Source organism: Ranitomeya variabilis, chromosome 4 (assembly GCF_051348905.1).
Source record: "Ranitomeya variabilis isolate aRanVar5 chromosome 4, aRanVar5.hap1, whole genome shotgun sequence".
Classification (NCBI taxonomy): Eukaryota; Metazoa; Chordata; class Amphibia; order Anura; family Dendrobatidae; genus Ranitomeya; species Ranitomeya variabilis.
The window spans coordinates 739,815,508-739,839,694 of record NC_135235.1 but is presented as its reverse complement, the minus strand read 5'-3'; the positions used below and the strand labels follow the sequence as shown (position 1 = coordinate 739,839,694).

The following is a 24,187-nucleotide window of genomic DNA, read 5'->3' as shown; positions in this document are numbered from 1 at the left end:
TTTAAAAGATGTCACATCTGACCAAGGTCATATCTGACTGCTCCATTCAACTTATACCATTCAAGTGTCCATGAAATGAAGCCAGGTGAGAGAGACAGAGAGGGGAGGAGGAAGGAGCAGGCAGACAGTTCACACCAGGGAGTAATTAACAGATTGCAGTTAATAAAACGTTTGATTAAGCTACTTTCACACTAGCCCGTCGCAAACCGTCGGCCCAACGGACAGTGTGTTAATTAAGCACAACGGGGGCAGCGGATACAGTTTTTCAACGCACCCGCTGCCCCATTGTGATGTCCGGGGAGGAGGGGGCGGAGTTCTGGCCGCGTATGCGCGGTCGGAAATGGCGGACACGACGCACAAAAAAACTTTACATGGAACTTTTTTTGTGCAGACGGTCCGCCACAACACGACGCATCCGTCACACGACGGATGCGACTTGTGACCATACGTCGCTAATGCAAGTGTATGGAGAAAAAATGCATCCTGCGGGCAACTTTGCAGGATGCGTTTTTTCTCCAAAACGACGCATTCCGACGTACAGCAAGCGACGCTAGTGTGAAAGTAGCCTAAGCATCAAAGTTGGAGAAAGAGACAGAATGAGGTGGAATAATAGTGCTAGGTGTGAGGAGCATGTACATATCAATTTGTATTTAGGAAATTTGAAGTATGATACATGGAATTAAAGTCAGGGAAAAGCAGCAACGTACCAGTTAGAACAGAGGGAGAGAAGTACATGGGATTCTGGGGTGCAGGGGGTATTACAGATTAGGAGTAGTTGTAGTTCACACACGGCTCCGCTCAGTACACCTCGTACACACGGCTCTGCTACATCCACACTGTAAACCTCTCCTGACCCCACACAGAAACTTCCCCTCATCCAGCACCATGACAACCAGCACAGCAGAGTCCTGCATACACTGAGGCCCCTGATCATGTGACCCCTGACTCCTCCCCTCCTGTGACCTCATCACAGGTCCTGTGTGCACAGAGCAGCCATATATGTGGAGTGCGGCTCTGCGGGTGGAGGTCGGTGCTGGAGGCCCCATTATTCTCTATGTGGAGTGCGGCTCTGTGGGTGGAGGTCGGTGCTGGAGGCTCCATTATTCTCTATGTGGAGTGCGGCTCTGCGGGTGGAGGTCGGTGCTGGAGGCTCCATTATTCTCTATGTGGAGTGCGGTTCTGCGGGTGGAGGTCGGTGCTGGAGGCTCCATTATTCTCTATGTGGAGTGCGGATCTGCGGGTGGAGGTCGGTGCTGGAGGCTCCATTATTCTCTATGTGGAGTGCGGCTCTGCGGGTGGAGGTCGGTGCTGGAGGCTCCATTATTCTCTATGTGGAGTGCGGCTCTGCGGGTGGAGGTCGGTGCTGGAGGCTCCATTATTCTCTATGTGGAGTGCGGCTCTGCGGGTGGAGGTCGGTGCTGGAGGCTCCATTATTCTCTATGTGGAGTGCGGCTCTGCGGGTGGAGGTCGGTGCTGGAGGCTCCATTATTCTCTATGTGGAGTGCGGCTCTGCGGGTGGAGGTCGGAGCTGGAGGCTCCATTATTCTCTATGTGGAGTGCGGCTCTGCGGGTGGAGGTCGGTGCTGGAGGCCCCATTATTCTCTATGTGGAGTGCGGCTCTGCGGGTGGAGGTCGGTGCTGGAGGCTCCATTATTCTCTATGTGGAGTGCGGCTCTGCGGGTGGAGGTCGGTGCTGGAGGCTCCATTATTCTCTATGTGGAGTGCGGCTCTGCGGGTGGAGGTCGGTGCTGGAGGCTCCATTATTCTCTATGTGGAGTGCGGCTCTGCGGGTGGAGGTCGGTGCTGGAAGCTCCATTATTCTCTATGTGGAGTGCGGCTCTGCGGGTGGAGGTCGGTGCTGGAGGCTCCATTATTCTCTATGTGGAGTGCGGCTCTGCGGGTGGAGGTCGGTGCTGGAGGCTCCATTATTCTCTATGTGGAGTGCGGCTCTGCGTGTGGAGGCCCCATTATTCTCTATGTGCGGCTCTGCGGGTGGAGGTCGGTGCTGGATGCTCAATTATTCTCTATGTGGAGTGCGGCTCTGCGGGTGGAGGTCGGTGCTGGAGGCTCCATTATTCTCTATGTGGAGTGCGGCTCTGCGGGTGGAGGTCGGTGCTGGAGGTTCCATTATTCTCTATGTGGAGTGCGGCTCTGCGGGTGGAGGTCGGTGCTGGAGGCCCCATTATTCTCTATGTGGTGTGCGGCTCTGTTGGTGGAGGTCGGTGCTGGAGGCTCCATTATTCTCTATGTGGAGTGCGGCTCTGCGGGTGGAGGTCGGTGCTGGAGGCCCCATTATTCTCTATGTGGAGTGCGGCTCTGCGGGTGGAGGTCGGTGCTGGAGGCTCCATTATTCTCTATGTGGAGTGCGGCTCTGCGGGTGGAGGTCGGTGCTGGAGGCCCCATTATTCTCTATGTGGAGTGCGGCTCTGCGGGTGGAGGTCGGTGCTGGAGGCTCCATTATTCTCTATGTGGAGTGCGGCTCTGCGGGTGGAGGTCGGAGCTGGAGGCTCCATTATTCTCTATGTGGAGTGCGGCTCTGCGGGTGGAGGTCGGTGCTGGAGGCTCCATTATTCTCTATGTGGAGTGCGGCTCTGCGGGTGGAGGTCGGTGCTGGAGGCTCCATTATTCTCTATGTGGAGTGTGGCTCTGCGGGTGGAGGTCGGAGCTGGAGGCTCCATTATTCTCTATGTGGAGTGTGGCTCTGCGGGTGGAGGTCGGTGCTGGAGGCTCCATTATTCTCTCTGTGGAGTGCGGCTCTGCGGGTGGAGGTCGGTGCTGGAGGCTCCATTATTCTCTATGTGGAGGGCGGCTCTGCGGGTGGAGGTCGGTGCTGGAGGCTCCATTATTCTCTATGTGGAGGGCGGCTCTGCGGGTGGAGGTCGGTGCTGGAGGCTCCATTATTCTCTATGTGGAGTGCGGCTCTGCGGGTGGAGGTCGGTGCTGGAGGCTCCATTATTCTCTATGTGGAGTGCGGCTCTGCGGGTGGAGGTCGGTGCTGGAGGCTCCATTATTCTCTATGTGGAGTGCGGCTCTGCGGGTGGAGGTCGGTGCTGGAGGCTCCATTATTCTCTATGTGGAGTGCGGCTCTGCGGGTGGAGGTCGGTGCTGGAGGCTCCATTATTCTCTATGTGGAGTGCGGCTCTGCGGGTGGAGGTCGGTGCTGGAGGCTCCATTATTCTCTATGTGGAGTGTGGCTCTGCGGGTGGAGGTCGGTGCTGGAGGCTCCATTATTCTCTCTGTGGAGTGCGGCTCTGCGGGTGGAGGTCGGTGCTGGAGGCTCCATTATTCTCTATGTGGAGGGCGGCTCTGCGGGTGGAGGTCGGTGCTGGAGGCTCCATTATTCTCTATGTGGAGGGCGGCTCTGCGGGTGGAGGTCGGTGCTGGAGGCTCCATTATTCTCTATGTGGAGTGCGGCTCTGCGGGTGGAGGTCGGTGCTGGAGGCTCCATTATTCTCTATGTGGAGGGCGGCTCTGCGGGTGGTCGGTGCTGGAGGCTCCATTATTCTCTATGTGGAGTGCGGCTCTGCGGGTGGAGGTCGGTGCTGGAGGCTCCATTATTCTCTATGTGGAGTGCGGCTCTGCGGGTGGAGGTCGGTGCTGGAAGCTCCATTATTCTCTATGTGGAGTGCGGCTCTGCGGGTGGAGGTCGGTGCTGGAGGCTCCATTATTCTCTATGTGGAGTGCGGCTCTGCGGGTGGAGGTCGGTGCTGGAGGCTCCATTATTCTCTATGTGGAGTGCGGCTCTGCGGGTGGAGGTCGGTGCTGGAGGCTCCATTATTCTCTATGTGGAGTGCGGCTCTGCGTGTGGAGGCCCCATTATTCTCTATGTGCGGCTCTGCGGGTGGAGGTCGGTGCTGGATGCTCAATTATTCTCTATGTGGAGTGCGGCTCTGCGGGTGGAGGTCGGTGCTGGAGGCTCCATTATTCTCTATGTGGAGTGCGGCTCTGCGGGTGGAGGTCGGTGCTGGAGGTTCCATTATTCTCTATGTGGAGTGCGGCTCTGCGGGTGGAGGTCGGTGCTGGAGGCCCCATTATTCTCTATGTGGTGTGCGGCTCTGTTGGTGGAGGTCGGTGCTGGAGGCTCCATTATTCTCTATGTGGAGTGCGGCTCTGCGGGTGGAGGTCGGTGCTGGAGGCCCCATTATTCTCTATGTGGAGTGCGGCTCTGCGGGTGGAGGTCGGTGCTGGAGGCTCCATTATTCTCTATGTGGAGTGCGGCTCTGCGGGTGGAGGTCGGTGCTGGAGGCCCCATTATTCTCTATGTGGAGTGCGGCTCTGCGGGTGGAGGTCGGTGCTGGAGGCTCCATTATTCTCTATGTGGAGTGCGGCTCTGCGGGTGGAGGTCGGAGCTGGAGGCTCCATTATTCTCTATGTGGAGTGCGGCTCTGCGGGTGGAGGTCGGTGCTGGAGGCTCCATTATTCTCTATGTGGAGTGCGGCTCTGCGGGTGGAGGTCGGTGCTGGAGGCTCCATTATTCTCTATGTGGAGTGCGGCTCTGCGGGTGGAGGTCGGTGCTGGAGGCTCCATTATTCTCTATGTGGAGTGTGGCTCTGCGGGTGGAGGTCGGAGCTGGAGGCTCCATTATTCTCTATGTGGAATGTGGCTCTGCGGGTGGAGGTCGGTGCTGGAGGCTCCATTATTCTCTCTGTGGAGTGCGGCTCTGCGGGTGGAGGTCGGTGCTGGAGGCTCCATTATTCTCTATGTGGAGGGCGGCTCTGCGGGTGGAGGTCGGTGCTGGAGGCTCCATTATTCTCTATGTGGAGGGCGGCTCTGCGGGTGGTCGGTGCTGGAGGCTCCATTATTCTCTATGTGGAGTGCGGCTCTGCGGGTGGAGGTCGGTGCTGGAGGCTCCATTATTCTCTATGTGGAGTGCGGCTCTGCGGGTGGAGGTCGGTGCTGGAAGCTCCATTATTCTCTATGTGGAGTGCGGCTCTGCGGGTGGAGGTCGGTGCTGGAGGCTCCATTATTCTCTATGTGGAGTGCGGCTCTGCGGGTGGAGGTCGGTGCTGGAGGCTCCATTATTCTCTATGTGGAGTGCGGCTCTGCGGGTGGAGGTCGGTGCTGGAGGCTCCATTATTCTCTGTGGAGTGCGGCTCTGCGTGTGGAGGCCCCATTATTCTCTATGTGCGGCTCTGCGGGTGGAGGTCGGTGCTGGATGCTCAATTATTCTCTATGTGGAGTGCGGCTCTGCGGGTGGAGGTCGGTGCTGGAGGCTCCATTATTCTCTATGTGGAGTGCGGCTCTGCGGGTGGAGGTCGGTGCTGGAGGCTCCATTATTCTCTATGTGGAGTGCGGCTCTGAGGGTGGAGGTCGGTGCTGGAGGCTCCATTATTCTCTATGTGGAGTGCGGCTCTGCGGGTGGAGGTCGGTGCTGGAGGCTCCATTATTCTCTATGTGGAGTGTGGCTCTGCGGGTGGAGGTCGGAGCTGGAGGCTCCATTATTCTCTATGTGGAGTGTGGCTCTGCGGGTGGAGGTCGGAGCTGGAGGCTCCATTATTCTCTATGTGGAGTGTGGCTCTGCGGGTGGAGGTCAGTGCTGGAGGCTCCATTATTCTCTATGTGGAGTGCGGCTCTGCGGGTGGAGGTCGGTGCTGGAGGCTCCATTGCGGGTGGAGGTTGGTGCTGGAGGCTCCATTATTCTCTATGTGGAGTGCGGCTCTGAGGGTGGAGGTCGGTGCTGGAGGCTCCATTATTCTCTATGTGGATTGTGACTCTGTGGGTGGAGGTCGGTGCTGGAGGCTCCATTATTCTCTATGTGGAGTGCGGCTCTGCGGGTGGAGGTCGGTGCTGGAGGCTCCATTATTCTCTATGTGGAGTGCGGCTCTGCGGGTGGAGGTCGGTGCTGGAGGCTCCATTATTCTCTATGTGGAGTGCGGCTCTGCGGGTGGAGGTCGGTGCTGGAGGCTCCATTATTCTCTATGTGGAGTGCGGCTCTGCGGGTGGAGGTCGGTGCTGGAGGCTCCATTATTCTCTATGTGGAGTGCGGCTCTGCGGGTGGAGGTCGGTGCTGGAGGCTCCATTATTCTCTATGTGGAGTGCGGCTCTGCGGGTGGAGGTCGGTGCTGGAGGCTCCATTATTCTCTATGTGGAGTGTGGCTCTGCGGGTGGAGGTCGGAGCTGGAGGCTCCATTATTCTCTATGTGGAGTGTGGCTCTGCGGGTGGAGGTCGGTGCTGGAGGCTCCATTATTCTCTCTGTGGAGTGCGGCTCTGCGGGTGGAGGTCGGTGCTGGAGGCTCCATTATTCTCTATGTGGAGGGCGGCTCTGCGGGTGGAGGTCGGTGCTGGAGGCTCCATTATTCTCTATGTGGAGGGCGGCTCTGCGGGTGGAGGTCGGTGCTGGAGGCTCCATTATTCTCTATGTGGAGTGCGGCTCTGCGGGTGGAGGTCGGTGCTGGAGGCTCCATTATTCTCTATGTGGAGGGCGGCTCTGCGGGTGGTCGGTGCTGGAGGCTCCATTATTCTCTATGTGGAGTGCGGCTCTGCGGGTGGAGGTCGGTGCTGGAGGCTCCATTATTCTCTATGTGGAGTGCGGCTCTGCGGGTGGAGGTCGGTGCTGGAAGCTCCATTATTCTCTATGTGGAGTGCGGCTCTGCGGGTGGAGGTCGGTGCTGGAGGCTCCATTATTCTCTATGTGGAGTGCGGCTCTGCGGGTGGAGGTCGGTGCTGGAGGCTCCATTATTCTCTATGTGGAGTGCGGCTCTGCGGGTGGAGGTCGGTGCTGGAGGCTCCATTATTCTCTATGTGGAGTGCGGCTCTGCGTGTGGAGGCCCCATTATTCTCTATGTGCGGCTCTGCGGGTGGAGGTCGGTGCTGGATGCTCAATTATTCTCTATGTGGAGTGCGGCTCTGCGGGTGGAGGTCGGTGCTGGAGGCTCCATTATTCTCTATGTGGAGTGCGGCTCTGCGGGTGGAGGTCGGTGCTGGAGGCTCCATTATTCTCTATGTGGAGTGCGGCTCTGCGGGTGGAGGTCGGTGCTGGAGGCTCCATTATTCTCTATGTGGAGTGCGGCTCTGCGGGTGGAGGTCGGTGCTGGAGGCTCCATTATTCTCTATGTGGAGTGTGGCTCTGCGGGTGGAGGTCGGAGCTGGAGGCTCCATTATTCTCTATGTGGAGTGCGGCTCTGCGGGTGGAGGTCGGTGCTGGAGGCTCCATTATTCTCTATGTGCGGCTCTGCGGGTGGAGGTCGGTGCTGGATGCTCAATTATTCTCTATGTGGAGTGCGGCTCTGCGGGTGGAGGTCGGTGCTGGAGGCTCCATTATTCTCTATGTGGAGTGCGGCTCTGCGGGTGGAGGTCGGTGCTGGAGGTTCCATTATTCTCTATGTGGAGTGCGGCTCTGCGGGTGGAGGTCGGTGCTGGAGGCCCCATTATTCTCTATGTGGTGTGCGGCTCTGTTGGTGGAGGTCGGTGCTGGAGGCTCCATTATTCTCTATGTGGAGTGCGGCTCTGCGGGTGGAGGTCGGTGCTGGAGGCCCCATTATTCTCTATGTGGAGTGCGGCTCTGCGGGTGGAGGTCGGTGCTGGAGGCTCCATTATTCTCTATGTGGAGTGCGGCTCTGCGGGTGGAGGTCGGTGCTGGAGGCCCCATTATTCTCTATGTGGAGTGCGGCTCTGCGGGTGGAGGTCGGTGCTGGAGGCTCCATTATTCTCTATGTGGAGTGCGGCTCTGCGGGTGGAGGTCGGAGCTGGAGGCTCCATTATTCTCTATGTGGAGTGCGGCTCTGCGGGTGGAGGTCGGTGCTGGAGGCTCCATTATTCTCTATGTGGAGTGCGGCTCTGCGGGTGGAGGTCGGTGCTGGAGGCTCCATTATTCTCTATGTGGAGTGCGGCTCTGCGGGTGGAGGTCGGTGCTGGAGGCTCCATTATTCTCTATGTGGAGTGTGGCTCTGCGGGTGGAGGTCGGAGCTGGAGGCTCCATTATTCTCTATGTGGAATGTGGCTCTGCGGGTGGAGGTCGGTGCTGGAGGCTCCATTATTCTCTCTGTGGAGTGCGGCTCTGCGGGTGGAGGTCGGTGCTGGAGGCTCCATTATTCTCTATGTGGAGGGCGGCTCTGCGGGTGGAGGTCGGTGCTGGAGGCTCCATTATTCTCTATGTGGAGGGCGGCTCTGCGGGTGGTCGGTGCTGGAGGCTCCATTATTCTCTATGTGGAGTGCGGCTCTGCGGGTGGAGGTCGGTGCTGGAGGCTCCATTATTCTCTATGTGGAGTGCGGCTCTGCGGGTGGAGGTCGGTGCTGGAGGCTCCATTATTCTCTATGTGGAGTGCGGCTCTGCGGGTGGAGGTCGGTGCTGGAGGCTCCATTATTCTCTATGTGGAGTGCGGCTCTGCGGGTGGAGGTCGGTGCTGGAGGCTCCATTATTCTCTATGTGGAGTGCGGCTCTGCGTGTGGAGGCCCCATTATTCTCTATGTGCGGCTCTGCGGGTGGAGGTCGGTGCTGGATGCTCAATTATTCTCTATGTGGAGTGCGGCTCTGCGGGTGGAGGTCGGTGCTGGAGGCTCCATTATTCTCTATGTGGAGTGCGGCTCTGCGGGTGGAGGTCGGTGCTGGAGGCTCCATTATTCTCTATGTGGAGTGCGGCTCTGAGGGTGGAGGTCGGTGCTGGAGGCTCCATTATTCTCTATGTGGAGTGCGGCTCTGCGGGTGGAGGTCGGTGCTGGAGGCTCCATTATTCTCTATGTGGAGTGTGGCTCTGCGGGTGGAGGTCGGAGCTGGAGGCTCCATTATTCTCTATGTGGAGTGTGGCTCTGCGGGTGGAGGTCGGAGCTGGAGGCTCCATTATTCTCTATGTGGAGTGTGGCTCTGCGGGTGGAGGTCAGTGCTGGAGGCTCCATTATTCTCTATGTGGAGTGCGGCTCTGCGGGTGGAGGTCGGTGCTGGAGGCTCCATTGCGGGTGGAGGTTGGTGCTGGAGGCTCCATTATTCTCTATGTGGAGTGCGGCTCTGAGGGTGGAGGTCGGTGCTGGAGGCTCCATTATTCTCTATGTGGATTGTGACTCTGTGGGTGGAGGTCGGTGCTGGAGGCTCCATTATTCTCTATGTGGAGTGCGGCTCTGCGGGTGGAGGTCGGTGCTGGAGGCTCCATTATTCTCTATGTGGAGTGCGGCTCTGCGGGTGGAGGTCGGTGCTGGAGGCTCCATTATTCTCTATGTGGAGTGCGGCTCTGCGGGTGGAGGTCGGTGCTGGAGGCTCCATTATTCTCTATGTGGAGTGCGGCTCTGCGGGTGGAGGTCGGTGCTGGAGGCTCCATTATTCTCTATGTGGAGTGCGGCTCTGCGGGTGGAGGTCGGTGCTGGAGGCTCCATTATTCTCTATGTGGAGTGCGGCTCTGCGGGTGGAGGTCGGTGCTGGAGGCTCCATTATTCTCTATGTGGAGTGTGGCTCTGCGGGTGGAGGTCGGAGCTGGAGGCTCCATTATTCTCTATGTGGAGTGTGGCTCTGCGGGTGGAGGTCGGTGCTGGAGGCTCCATTATTCTCTCTGTGGAGTGCGGCTCTGCGGGTGGAGGTCGGTGCTGGAGGCTCCATTATTCTCTATGTGGAGGGCGGCTCTGCGGGTGGAGGTCGGTGCTGGAGGCTCCATTATTCTCTATGTGGAGGGCGGCTCTGCGGGTGGAGGTCGGTGCTGGAGGCTCCATTATTCTCTATGTGGAGTGCGGCTCTGCGGGTGGAGGTCGGTGCTGGAGGCTCCATTATTCTCTATGTGGAGGGCGGCTCTGCGGGTGGTCGGTGCTGGAGGCTCCATTATTCTCTATGTGGAGTGCGGCTCTGCGGGTGGAGGTCGGTGCTGGAGGCTCCATTATTCTCTATGTGGAGTGCGGCTCTGCGGGTGGAGGTCGGTGCTGGAAGCTCCATTATTCTCTATGTGGAGTGCGGCTCTGCGGGTGGAGGTCGGTGCTGGAGGCTCCATTATTCTCTATGTGGAGTGCGGCTCTGCGGGTGGAGGTCGGTGCTGGAGGCTCCATTATTCTCTATGTGGAGTGCGGCTCTGCGGGTGGAGGTCGGTGCTGGAGGCTCCATTATTCTCTATGTGGAGTGCGGCTCTGCGTGTGGAGGCCCCATTATTCTCTATGTGCGGCTCTGCGGGTGGAGGTCGGTGCTGGATGCTCAATTATTCTCTATGTGGAGTGCGGCTCTGCGGGTGGAGGTCGGTGCTGGAGGCTCCATTATTCTCTATGTGGAGTGCGGCTCTGCGGGTGGAGGTCGGTGCTGGAGGCTCCATTATTCTCTATGTGGAGTGCGGCTCTGCGGGTGGAGGTCGGTGCTGGAGGCTCCATTATTCTCTATGTGGAGTGCGGCTCTGCGGGTGGAGGTCGGTGCTGGAGGCTCCATTATTCTCTATGTGGAGTGTGGCTCTGCGGGTGGAGGTCGGAGCTGGAGGCTCCATTATTCTCTATGTGGAGTGTGGCTCTGCGGGTGGAGGTCGGAGCTGGAGGCTCCATTATTCTCTATGTGGAGTGTGGCTCTGCGGGTGGAGGTCAGTGCTGGAGGCTCCATTATTCTCTATGTGGAGTGCGGCTCTGCGGGTGGAGGTCGGTGCTGGAGGCTCCATTGCGGGTGGAGGTTGGTGCTGGAGGCTCCATTATTCTCTATGTGGAGTGCGGCTCTGAGGGTGGAGGTCGGTGCTGGAGGCTCCATTATTCTCTATGTGGAGTGTGACTCTGTGGGTGGAGGTCGGTGCTGGAGGCTCCATTATTCTCTATGTGGAGTGCGGCTCTGCGGGTGGAGGTCGGTGCTGGAGGCTCCATTATTCTCTATGTGGAGTGCGGCTCTGCGGGTGGAGGTCGGTGCTGGAGGCTCCATTATTCTCTATGTGGAGTGCGGCTCTGCGGGTGGAGGTCGGTGCTGGAGGCTCCATTATTCTCTATGTGGAGTGTGGCTCTGCGGGTGGAGGTCGGAGCTGGAGGCTCCATTATTCTCTATGTGGAGTGTGGCTCTGCGGGTGGAGGTCGGAGCTGGAGGCTCCATTATTCTCTATGTGGAGTGTGGCTCTGCGGGTGGAGGTCAGTGCTGGAGGCTCCATTATTCTCTATGTGGAGTGCGGCTCTGCGGGTGGAGGTCGGTGCTGGAGGCTCCATTGCGGGTGGAGGTCGGTGCTGGAGGCTCCATTATTCTCTATGTGGAGTGCGGCTCTGAGGGTGGAGGTCGGTGCTGGAGGCTCCATTATTCTCTATGTGGAGTGTGACTCTGTGGGTGGAGGTCGGTGCTGGAGGCTCCATTATTCTCTATGTGGAGTGCGGCTCTGCGGGTGGAGGTCGGTGCTGGAGGCTCCATTATTCTCTATGTGGAGTGCGGCTCTGCGGGTGGAGGTCGGTGCTGGAGGCTCCATTATTCTCTATGTGGAGTGCGGCTCTGCGGGTGGAGGTCGGTGCTGGAGGCTCCATTATTCTCTATGTGGAGTGTGGCTCTGCGGGTGGAGGTCGGAGCTGGAGGCTCCATTATTCTCTATGTGGAGTGTGGCTCTGCGGGTGGAGGTCGGAGCTGGAGGCTCCATTATTCTCTATGTGGAGTGTGGCTCTGCGGGTGGAGGTCAGTGCTGGAGGCTCCATTATTCTCTATGTGGAGTGCGGCTCTGCGGGTGGAGGTCGGTGCTGGAGGCTCCATTGCGGGTGGAGGTCGGTGCTGGAGGCTCCATTATTCTCTATGTGGAGTGCGGCTCTGAGGGTGGAGGTCGGTGCTGGAGGCTCCATTATTCTCTATGTGGAGTGTGACTCTGTGGGTGGAGGTCGGTGCTGGAGGCTCCATTATTCTCTATGTGGAGTGCGGCTCTGCGGGTGGAGGTCGGTGCTGGAGGCTCCATTATTCTCTATGTGGAGTGCGGCTCTGCGGGTGGAGGTCGGTGCTGGAGGCTCCATTATTCTCTATGTGGAGTGCGGCTCTGCGGGTGGAGGTCGGTGCTGGAGGCTCCATTATTCTCTATGTGGAGTGTGGCTCTGCGGGTGGAGGTCGGAGCTGGAGGCTCCATTATTCTCTATGTGGAGTGTGGCTCTGCGGGTGGAGGTCTGAGCTGGAGGCAGCTGACAATCAGCGTGATTTCAGTAGTAACGTCCCATTAAAGGGCACCTGTCACCCCGTTTTTTCGGTATGAGATAAAAATACTGTTAAATAGGGCCTGAGCTGTGCTTTACAATAGTGCATTTTGTGGACCCCGATTCCCCACCTATGCTGCCAAAATACGTTACCAAAGTAGCCGTTTTCGCCTGTCAATCAGGCTGGTCTGGTCAAAAGGGCGTGGTGTCTTCCCCCAGATCTTGCTTAGTTTTCCGTTGGTGGCGTAGTGGTGTGCGCATGCCCAAGGTCCCGAATCCACTGCACAGGGGAGTGAAAACAGCGCGATGTGTGCTATTTCATTGGTGATCGGTGGGGGCGGCTATCTTCCTTTGGATAAGAGAATATCCCTAAATAATCTAATATGTCCGTGTTCACAGGACGAGAGCAGCATTCAGGCCAAACCTCCTCCAGTCCTCAGACTGGAGCTCAATAATGGCCACCAGAAAAATACACTGCTCACTAGTCTTTTTCCGGCGTCATACAGGATCACATCCACAGATTACGGCTTTACACTGGAATCACTGCTCCAGTCATTATTTATGATGTTCCTTCGGTTCTTCTTCTCATTCAGGCCTCTACAATATCGGATCCTCTCAGTGAAGATCTTCTATAGAAGAGAATTTTCCTGATTTATCCATCAAGGATGGACATGGACAGGGACAAGATGGCGGAGAGGATATTACACCTCACCCTAGAGATCCTCTTCCGGCTTACTGGAGAGGTGAGAGATTCTGATGACGTCACATTACATCATTCCTATCTATGGGAATAGCAGATGGACAGAACTGGAGAGGTGAGGACTCGGGAAATGTCTGTAGTGAGATTTATTATTGTGTCTCTCCATAACCAGGATTACACAGTAGTGAGGAAGACCTCTAGTGAGCGCTGTCAGGACCCTGTGTCTGAGGGATGGGGAAGACCCCTGAGCCCAATCACGGGGCCTCCACCTCACCTGATACATGAGGACATCAATGACCGGAAGATCCTAGAACTCACCTACAAGATGATTGAGCTGCTAACTGGAGAGGTGACACTGCTGGGAATGCTGGGACATTATGCAGTAACGCTATGAAGGGATCGGGGGATGACGGTATCATTGTATGTGTCAGGTTCCTATAAGGTGTCAGGATGTCGCCGTCTATTTCTCCATGGAGGAGTGGGAGTATTTAGAAGGACACAGAGATCTGTACAAGGACGTCATGATGGAGGTTCCTCAGCCCCTCAAATCACCAGGTAATAGACAGGACTAAATACACACGGCCTATAATTATCTGTATGTAAAGAATGAATTCAGTCCCTGTATGTGTTTCCTCCAGATCTATTTAGTAAGAAGACAACACCAGAGAGATGTCCCCGTCCTCTTCTTCCACAAGACTGTAACCAAGAAGATCCCAATGTTCCTCAGGATCATCAGGTAGATGGAGAGAAGGAGTCATGAGATCTCCCCTATGATGTGTAGACGGCTGTGAAGGTCTTGTGCTCAGTCTTGTTTTATCCACCAGTATTATATTATTATTATTTATTATTATTACACCATTGATTCCATGGTGCTGTACATGAGAAGGGGTAACATACAAGTTACAGATATCACTTACAGTAAGCAAACTAACAATTACAGACTGATACAGAGGGGTGAGGACCCTGCCCTTGCGGGCTTACATTCTACAGGATGGTGGGGAAGGAGACAATAGGTTGAGGGTTGTAGGAGCTCCGATGTTGGTGAGGCGGTAGCTTCAATAGTGGTGAAGAGGCAGCGGGGTTAGCGCAGGCTGTAGGCTTTAGAAGAGGTGTTTTCTCAGGTTCCGTCTGAAGGAGCCGAATGTGGTTGATAGTCGGATGTGTTGGGGCAAAGAATTCCAGAGGATGGGGAATATTCTGTAGAAGTCTTGGAGGCGGTTGGGTGAGGAGCGGATAAGTGTGAAGGAGGTCTTGGGAGGACCGGAGATTACGTGAGGGAAGATATCGGGAGATTAGTTCAGAGATACAGTTCCGTCTATATATATTTGGACAGAGACAACATTTTTCTCTGTCCCCCATGACTGCACCACGGGAGAGGGGATCCGCCCACCAAGGACAGGAGACCTACAGATAAAAAGGCGGTACCTCTCTCCCGCATCAGTTTGGTTTCCTGTCCTTGATGGGAACCTGCAGCAGATCTTACCTTAGATCGTCGTTGGATTCCGGGGCCAGTCAGACCGGTTCAGGCAGCGGGGGTTCCCTGCCTCGGCTAGGCTGGGCCACCCGAAGCGCCATCGCTGGGATCAGTAGGTCTCTAGGGTGAGCGGGGAGCTGCAGCAGCAGCGTTGCGGCTCCTAGGTGGAATCCTCACTGCACGTGGGGGTTCCAGGTGGCATAAACCCGCAAAACCACTGTGAGGGGTCCCTCCAAAGGTGGAACACGGCGCGATAATGCGCGCCTTAACGGCCGCATCAGGAAGCATCAGCGGCATGGAGCCGGGCTTCCTGACGGGTAACACGCATGCGCGGGTGCCGCACTGCCTGCTGGATGGCGCAGGGCATGCGGGGCTTGCTGGGGCGGCGCATGGCATGCTGGGACGAGTGCGCACAGCGGGGTGCGATATGCATGATGGTCCCGACGGGGGCGCGCGAGAGAATCGGCAGCGTGTTTCACTAAGGTACTTAATGGCGGTTGCCTCACTGGCTGGTTGCTCTAATGGAGTCCAGCCAGTGCTCCCCAGCAGCCATGAGTGACCCTGAAGTGCAGGGTTCACCAGCACAGCAACCGCAGATACCGCAGCAGCAGAAACGCCGGCAGCAGGGGAAAGGAACCTCTCATGACCAGCGGCATGGAGCTGGAGCACGGTCGGGATCCCAGCACAGCAAGAATTCTAGTGCTGCATCCGGATCAAAGGAGCATCCCATAGTCGATATGGACCATCCACAGCCGGTACTGAGGGTACACCAGGTGGTGAGTGATCTCCGTGAATGCTCCGGCTAATAGAGCCTACCTTTTCTCTTGCTTATCCTAGGGAAAGAAAAGCTCAGGGAAGTCCAAACACAGGATCTGCGCACTTTGTAAAGAAGATTTACCTGCCATGTGGGAAAAGAGGTTGTGTAAATCCTGTATAGAGGAAACACTCTGCGAGGGGCTTCCAGGGTTCGCTACAGAGCTCAAATCATTAATTAAAACTCAGGTGGAAGACACCATTAAATCTCTCCACGAGGATAAAAAACGTAAAAAGATCAGACACAAATCCCCTATATCTGACTCCAGTGACACAGGTAGCGGGGAGATTAGTTCGAGTTCTTCAAATTCCTCATCATCTTCATCATCGTCCTCTTCTCGGGGGGGCCGTAGTTGCTTCCCATTAAAAGAAACGGACTCCCTGGTTAAAGCTGTCAGAAGCACCATGGGACTAACTGATTCTCACCCTAAAAAAACAGTCCAAGATATTATGTTTGGGGGACTTGAGCAGAAAAAAAGAAGAGTATTTCCACTCAATGATAAAATACAGCTTCTAATTAATAAAGAGTGGAAAAAACCTGTAAGGAAGGCCGTGCTTACTCCCAAGAGGAAATATCCTTTCGAGGACCCAACATGCTCCTTCTGGGAAAAAGCTCCCAAATTAGACGTAGCCATTGCTAAGGCGTCAAAAAAATTTGCCCTACCTTTTGAGGATATGGGAGTCCTAAAGGACAAAAAAGCGGATGCTTTTCTAAAAAGTTCCTGGGAAGCAGCTGGAGGGGGTCTAAAACCAGCAGTGGCCGCGGCTTGTACTTCCCGCTACCTAATGGTGTGGTTAGATCAGCTAGAATCTCAACTCAAAGCAAAATCATCCAGAGACAGCATATTAAGTACCTTGCCAGTAATGAAAGGGGCTGCCGCCTTTCTGGCTGATGCGTCGGCAGATTCTATCAGGCTGACGGCCAGATCAGCAGTTTTCTCCAATGCAGCTAGAAGAGCCCTCTGGCTCAAATGACCTCCAAACAAAGTTTAAACTTTGTAATATTCCCTGTGAAGGAGAATTTCTATTTGGCACCACTCTGGATGATATTCTGGAAAAGGCAGGGGACAAAAAGAAGTCCTTCCCCATCCTGGCATATCCATCTTACAAACGTCCCTTTCGGAGTAAGAGATTCAACCGTAGAAAACCCCCTAGAACACAGGACAGGTGGGAAGACAAAAAGAACAAAAATAAGGGGTTTATATTCAACAAAAGCCCCACCGATACCAAAAAACCCTCACAATGAACTTTCGCCCCAGGTGGGAGGAAGATTGTCCCTCTTTTTCTCAGCCTGGGAAAAGATAACCAGCAGCGCCTGGATTCTAGACTTGATAAGATCGGGACTAAAGTTCAAATTCCTCACTTTTCCTCAGCCGTCCTTCCTGGTAACATCTCAGAGAGCTTCTCCGCAGGAGCGAATAGCTCTGGAACAGGAAGTCCCAACGTTGCTAGGCAAAGGGGTTCTTCTGGAAGTCCCTCTCCGAGAAAGAGGGAGAGGGTTCTACTCTCCGGTTTTTCTCAGGAAGAAGCCAGACGGGTCTTTCAGGACAATTATCAATTTAAAAAATGTAAACAAGCACCTGATTGTGGATCCTTTCAAAATGGAAACAATAAAAACAGCAGTCAAAATGTTGTTTCCGCGTTGTTTCATGGTAGTACTCTATTTAAAGGACGCATACTACCACGTCCCCATTCACAGAGACTTCCAAAAATTCCTCAGGGTGGCAATCGAAATCGAAGGGATTGTAAAGCATTTTCAGTTTGCAGCTCTCCCTTTCAGTCTCGCGATAGCCCCACGGGTATTCACCAAATTGATAGCAGAAGTCATGGCAGATCTGAGAAAACAAAACACCCTAATCGACCCATACCTAGACGATTTCCTGGTGATAGGCAACTCTCCCCAGCATTGCAAAAACCAACTAGAGATGGTAATGGACTCTTTAGAAAACTTAGGTTGGCTCCTAAATCTAAAAAAGTCCAGGCTAATACCGAAACAGATTCAGGAATATCTGGGCATCACGCTAGATTCCATCTCCCAAGAGTGTCGCCTACCCCAAGAGAAAATCCAAAAGATAGTGGGATTAGTGTCCCGGCCAAGGGAACTCCCCTCTATATCGCTTCGAGAAGCAATGTCTCTTCTGGGGTCTATGACAGCCTGCATTTCCGCGGTCCAATGGGCCCAGTCACATACGAGGGAACTCCAATGGCAGATATTAGCAGAGGAAATTTCTCTGGAAGGAAATTTAGAAAGTCAGTTCACCTTCTCGTCAAACACAATCCTCTCACTAGATTGGTGGACAAAGGAGAGCAATCTGGGCCGCGGTCTTCCATGGGTAATCCCGGTGTCAAAAGTGGTAACCACAGACGCAAGTCCCATGGGTTGGGGGGCTCACCTACACGATCTAGTGGCTCAGGGGACATGGTCAGACGACTTAAAAGCAGTATCCTCCAATATGAAGGAACTACTAGCAGTGAAATTCGCACTTACAGAATTCCTAACCCCCCTTCGCTCTCATCATGTAAGATTATTTTCGGACAAGAGGGTGGTAGTGGCCTACATAAACCATCAGGGAGGCACCCACTCTCAATCACTGATGGAAGTGACACATTCAATCTTACAGATGGCCGAGAACAATTTAGCATCCTTGACGGCCCTTCACATAAAAGGGGTGGACAATTTCAAGGCAGACTACCTAAGTCGGTTCTGCCTAAAACAAGGGGAATGGGAGTTGAACCAGTCCATATTCAATCAGATCACGGAGAAGTGGGGAACTCCTGTAATAGATCTCTTTGCAAACAATCTAAATCGGAAGGTGACCACCTTTTGTTCCATAAACCCAGCAGGGAACCCGGTGGCGTTGGACGCCTTCCTAACCCCTTGGAAGCACAAACTGGCTTATGCGTTTCCCCCTATCTCATTGATACCAGCGGTTCTGAGGAAGATAAGGGAGGACAGTGCCCGGGTAATATTAATTGCCCCTTTTTGGCCGAAAAGAATTTGGTTTTCTTGGGTCAGAAGAATGTCTATAACAGACCCTTGGATACTCCCAGATCTGCCCAATCTCCTATTCCAGGGACCAGTAACACACCCGCAGGTAGCGAGTTTACACATGACGGCTTGGAATTTGAAAGGGGGTTACTAATAGAGAAAGGCTTTTCTCAAGGTTTAGTATCAACCCTCCTGAAAAGTAGAAAATTAACAACTACCAAACAATATGGTAAAATTTGGAAGAAATTCCTCTCTTCCTCAGGTTCTAGAGTCTCTGAGGGAATCCCGCTTAAAGCCGTATTGGAATTTTTACAAAATGGGCTAGAAAAAGGCCTAGCCACAAGTACACTGAAGGTTCATATTGCAGCACTAGGGGCACTGTTTAACTACAACCTAGCAAGGAATCATTGGGTTTCCAGATTCGTTAAGGCGGCAGAAAGATCTAGACCTCTACCCTTACGAAGGGCCCCACAGTGGGACTTAAATCTGGTCCTCACAGCCCTAACTAAAACCCCCTTTGAGCCCTTACAAGAACTTCCCTTAAAGATTCTATCCTTCAAAACCTCCCTTTTGGTAGCCCTTACTTCACCCCGAAGAATTAGTGACATACAAGCCTTGTCAGCCGGACCACCCTTCACGCAAATATTGGATGACAGGGTGGTATTAAAAACAGATCCGGCATATTTACCAAAAGTGGCTTCCCGATTCAATAGATCCCAAGAGATCTCCCTTCCCTCCTCTTGTCCAAACCCTAAAAACGAGGGGGAAAAATCATTACACACATTGGATGTTAGAAGATGTCTCATCCATTACCTGGAAGCTACTAGGGAGTATAGGGAGGATAGATCTCTTTTTGTGTTTTCAGGGCCCTCGGAAAGGCAAAAAGGCCTCCAAGGGTACATTGGCAAGATGGATCAGAGATGCCATCAACCTCGCGTATACCTCAAGCGGGATGCCAGTTCCAGGGGAGGTTAAAGCTCATTCAACTAGAGCGATGGCGGCTTCCTGGGCAGAGAGAGCCAGCGCTTCAATTGACCAGATATGTAGAGCGGCTACTTGGTCTTCACCCTCAACCTTCTTTAAGCACTATCGGTTGGACTTAACTTCTTCTTCAGACCTTACCCTTGGTAGAAGGGTTCTGGAAGCGGTAGTCCCTCCCTAATGTACAGTCTCTGCAATTTTCTCCGTGGTGCCGTCATGGGGGACAGAGAAAATGGTAGTTACTCACCGATAACGGTGTTTCTCTGAGCCCATGACGGCACCTGTACATTCCCTCCCTCACGCGTGGGTGTGCACACTTTTATAATGTTTAGTTAAATATATAAGCACTAAGCACGCGTTATCTTTATTAAGGTTTAGTAATATTGAAACATTTGTAACTATTAACCTGATATTCCCTTCATGCTCTGTAAACAACTGATGCGGGAGAGAGGTACCGCCTTTTTATCTGTATGTTTCCTGTCCTTGGAGGGCGGATCCCCTCTCTCCGTGGTGCCGTCATGGGCTCAGAGAAACACTGTTATCGGTGAGTAACTACCATTTTCTAATTTTGGTTATAGACATTACCACAATGAATTTTAAACAAAACAATTCAGATGCAGTTGAAGTTCAGACTTTCAGCTTTCATTTGAGGGTATCCACCTTAAGATTGGATGAAGGGTTTAGGAGTTTCAGCTCCTTAACATGTGCCACTCTGTTTTTAAAGGGACCAAAAGTAATTGGACTATTGACTCCAAGGCTATTTCATGGACATGTGTGGGCAATCCCTTCGTTATGTCATTCTCAATTAAGCAGATAAAAGGCCTGGAGTTGATTGGAGGTGTGGTGCTTGCATTTGGAAGGTTTTGCTGTGAAGAAACATGCGGTCAAAGGAGCTCTCCATGCAGGTGAAACAAGCCATCCTTAATCTGCGAAAACAGAAAAAACCCATCCAAGAAATTGCTACAATATTAGGAGTGGCAAAATCTACAGTTTGGTACATCCTAAGAAAGAAAGCACTGGTGAACTCATCAATGCAAAAAGACCTGGGCGCCCACGGAAGACAACAGTGGTGGATGATCGCAGAATAATCTCCATGGTGAAGAGAAACCCCCTCACAACAGCCAACCAAGTGACCAACACTCTCCAGGAGGTCGGCGTATCAATATCCAAATCTACCATAACGAGAAGACTGCATGAAAGTAAATACAGAGGGTTCACTGCACGGTGCAAGCCACTCATAAGCATCCAGAATAAAAAGGCTAGACTGGACTTTGCAAAAAAAATCCAAAACAGCCAGCACAGTTGTGGAAGAACATTCTTTGGACAGATGAAACCAAGATCAACCTCAACCAGAATGATGGAAAGAGAAAAGTATGGCGAAGGCGTGGTACAGCTCATGATCCAAAGCATACCACATCATCTGTAAAACACGGCGGAGGCAGTGTGATGGCTTGGGCATGCATGGCTGCCAGTGGCACTGGGTCACTAGTGTTTATTGATGATGTGACACAGGACAGAAGCAGCCGAATGAATTCTGAGGTATTCAGAGACATACTGTGTGCTCAGATCCAGCCAAATGCCACCAAACTGATTGGTCGTCGTTTCATACTACAGATGGACAATGACCCAAAACATAAAGCCAAAGCAACCCAGGAGTTTATTAAAGCAAAGAAGTGGAATATTCTTGAATGGCCAAGTCAGTCTCCTGATCTCAACCCAATTGAGCAGCATTTCACTTGTTAAAGACTAAACTTCAGACAGAAAGGCCCACAAACAAACAGCAACTGAAAACCACCGCAGTGAAGGCCTGGCAGAGCATCAAAAAGGAGGAAACGCAGCGTCTGGTGATGTCCATGAGTTCAAGACTTCAGGCAGTCATTGCCAACAAAGGGTTTTCAACCAAATACTAGAAATGAACATTTTATTTAAAAATATTGTATCTGTCCAATTACTTTTGGTCCCTTTTAAAAACAGGGTGGCACATGTTAAGGAGCTGAAACTCCTAAACCCTTAATCCAATTTTAATCTGGATACCCTCAAATGAAAGCTGAAAGTCTGGACTTCAACTGCACCTGAATTATTTTGTTTATGAATTGTGGTAATGTCTATAACCATAATTAGAAAAATGTTGTCTCTGTCCAAATATATATGGACGTAACTGTATATGGAGGAGACAGGTTATGGATGGCTTTGTAGGTCAGTATTAGTAATTTGAACTGGATACGATGAGGGAATGGGAGCCAGTGAAGAGATTTGCAGAGAGGGGAAGCGGAGGAGTAGTGAGGAGAGAGATCAATTAGTCGGGCAGCAGAGTTAAGGATGGACTAGAGAGGTGCAAGGGTGTTAGCAGGGAGGCCACAGAAAAGGTTGTTCCAGTAGTCAAGGCGGGAGATGATGAGGGCATGCACAAGCATTTTAGTAGATTGACGGTTGAGGAAAGGATGGATTCTGGAGATATTTTTGAGCTGGTGGCGACAGGAGGTGGAAAGAGCTTGGATATGCGGTTTGAAGGACAGGGCAGAGTCAAGGGTTACTCCGAGGCAGCGGACTTCTGTACGGGGGAAGGTGTGATGTCACTAATTGCGATAGGTCAGGTAAGGAAGATCTATGGGATGGAGGAAAGATGATGAGTTCAGATTTGTCCACATTGAGTTTGAGGAAGCGAGAGGAGAAGGAGGATATGGCTGATAGACACTCCGGCATTCTAGACAGCAGAGAGGTGGCGTCTGGGCCAGAAAGGTAGATCTGAGTGTCACCAGCATAAAGGTGGAACTGGAATCCATGGGACTTTGAGTTATCCCAGGCCAAGTGTGTAGATTGAGAAGAGTAGGGGTCCTAGAACAGAGCCTTGGGGGACTCCAAGAGAGAGGGTATGATGAGGAGGTGGTGTGGGAGTGGGAGATGCTGAATGTGCGGTTGGAAAGGTATGAGGAGATCCAGGATAAGGCGAAGTCATTGATGCCAAAGGAGGAGAGGATCTGTAGTAGGAGGCAGTGGTCAACTGTGTCAAAAGCAGAAGACAGGTCTAGAAGGAGGAGTATAGAGTATTGTCCGTTAGCTTTGGCTGTAAGTAGGTCGTTAGTGATTTTGGTTAGGGCTGTCTCAGTTGAGTGATGGGAGTGGAAACCAGATTGTAGATTGTCAAAGAGCAAGTTAGATGAGAGGTGGGAGGAAAGTCCAGTGTGGGCGTGCTGCTCCAGGAGTTTAGAAGTGAATGGAAGCAACGATATTGGGCGATAGCTGGACATAGCTGTTGGGTCGAGGGTTGGCTTTTTAAGGATAGGTGTGATTGTGGCATGTTTGAAAGCAGAAGGGAAGGTGCCAGAAGTTAGTGATAGGTTGAAGAGGTGGGTTGGGGATCGGATAAGTGTGGTGGTGAGGGTGGGGAGGAGATGGGATGGGGTCAAGCGCACAGGTAGTGAGGTGCGATTTGGAGAGGAGACAATTAAGCCCCCCTTCAGTGATCTTGGAGAGGGAGGTTATGGGGTTTGGGCATTTTTCTGGTATACAAAGGGGTTGTGTTGGTTGAACAATGAAGACTTGTATTGTTTGGTCAATCTTATTTCTATGTTTTATATTTGTGTAATGAGAACGGTGGAGACACCAGGATTAGAGCTGATGATAGATGTGACTTCTCCATCTGTCTGTGACTTTTACAATATTTGTTTCAGGGTGAAGATCTGACCCATATTAATACTACAGAGACATTTGTGATGGGTGATGAGCTGTGTAATGAGGAGATTCCTACATATGACTTCCCAGGTGAGTAGTAACCACTAAATGCAGAGAAGTCACAGATTCTACTGTAATTATATGTTGAATTTCTAGTGTCCGTATCGGTCCTGGAAGGACAGTCAAGTGAGAAGCCAAACCGTTTTGAGGTCAACAAGAAATACGTTTATACTCAAAACTTTACATACCCCAGCAGAATTTTTGCTTTCTTGGCCTTTTTTCAGAGAATATGAATGCTAACACCAAAACTTTTTCTCCACTCATGGTTAGTATTTGGGTGAGCAATTTATTGTCAAACTTCTGTGTTCTCTTTTTAAATCATCATGACAACCCAAAATATCTAAATGACCCTGATCAAAAGTTCACACACCCCATTTCTTAATACCATGTATTGCCTCCTTAAACATCAATGACAGCTTGAACTCTTTTGTGGATGTGGATGAGGCTCTCTATTTTCTCAGTTGGTAAAGCTGCCCACTCTTCTTGGCAAAAAGACTCCAGTTCCTGTAAATTCCTGGGCTGTCTAGCATGAACTGCACGCTTGAGATCTCCCCAGAGTGGCTCAATGATATTGAGGACACGAGACTGAGATGGCCACTCCAGAACCTTCACTTTGTTCTGCTGTAGCCAATGACAGGTCGACTTGGCCTTGTGTTTAGGAGCATTGTCATGTTGAAACGTCCAAGCATGTCCCATGCGCAGCTTCCAGGCTGATGATTGCAAATTTGCCTCCAGTATTTGCTTATAACGTGCTGCATTCATCTTTCCTTCAACTTTGACCAAGTTTCCTGTGACTTGGTAGCTCACACATCTCCAAAACATCAGCGATCCACCTCCGTGCTTTACAGTAGGAATGGTGTTCCTGTCATCATGGGCTTTGTTGACCTCTCCCCAAATGTAACATTTATGGTTGTGGCCAAAAAGTTCAATTTTGGTCTCATCACCAAATTACCTTGTTCCAGATGTTTTGAGGTTTGTCTTTGTGCTGTTATGCGTATTTTAGGCGAGATACTTTGTGCAGTAATTGCTTTCTTATGGCGCCTTGACCATGCAGCACATTTCTCTTCAAGTGTCTCCTTATTGTGCATCTTGAAACAGCCACACCACTAGTTTCCAGTATTTCCGCTGATAGTTGTGGGTTTTTCTTTGCATCCCGAAAAATGTTCCTAGAAGTTGTGGACAACATTTTTGCTGGTCTACCTGACCGTGGTTTTGTTTTTACAGAGCCCCTGATTTTCCATTTGTTAATCACAGTTTGAACACTGCTGACTGGCATTATCAATTCCTTGGATATCTTTTTGTATCCCTTTCCTGTTTTATACAGTTCAACTACTTTTCCCTTAGATCTGTTGACAATTCTTTTGCTTCCTCATGACTCACAATCCAGAAACATCATTGGCTGGATGAAAGATGCAAGAGTCTGTCTGGATCCAAGAAACTCACTCAGCTTTTATGCACCCGCACTGATTACAA

General features: G+C 52.4%; 1 protein-coding gene across 2 annotated transcripts in view; it reads left to right on the top strand.

The window, feature by feature from the left end:
• The first annotated feature begins 995 nt into the window (after positions 1-995).
• LOC143768034 (uncharacterized) overlaps positions 996-24,187 on the top strand; it is a 47,433-nt gene continuing 24,241 nt past the window's right edge. The window contains exons 1-6 of one of the 2 annotated variants that reach the window (XM_077256687.1): positions 996-1,081; positions 12,619-12,768; positions 12,898-13,074; positions 13,157-13,280; positions 13,364-13,461; positions 22,654-22,744. In XM_077256687.1, the coding sequence (XP_077112802.1) occupies positions 12,691-12,768; positions 12,898-13,074; positions 13,157-13,280; positions 13,364-13,461; positions 22,654-22,744 (568 nt within the window). In that variant the 5' untranslated portion in view covers positions 996-1,081; positions 12,619-12,690. Of the gene's footprint in view, positions 1,082-11,991; positions 12,079-12,618; positions 12,769-12,897; positions 13,075-13,156; positions 13,281-13,363; positions 13,462-22,653; positions 22,745-24,187 lie in introns of those variants that run through there. The other variant, XM_077256688.1, reaches the window with a different exon arrangement.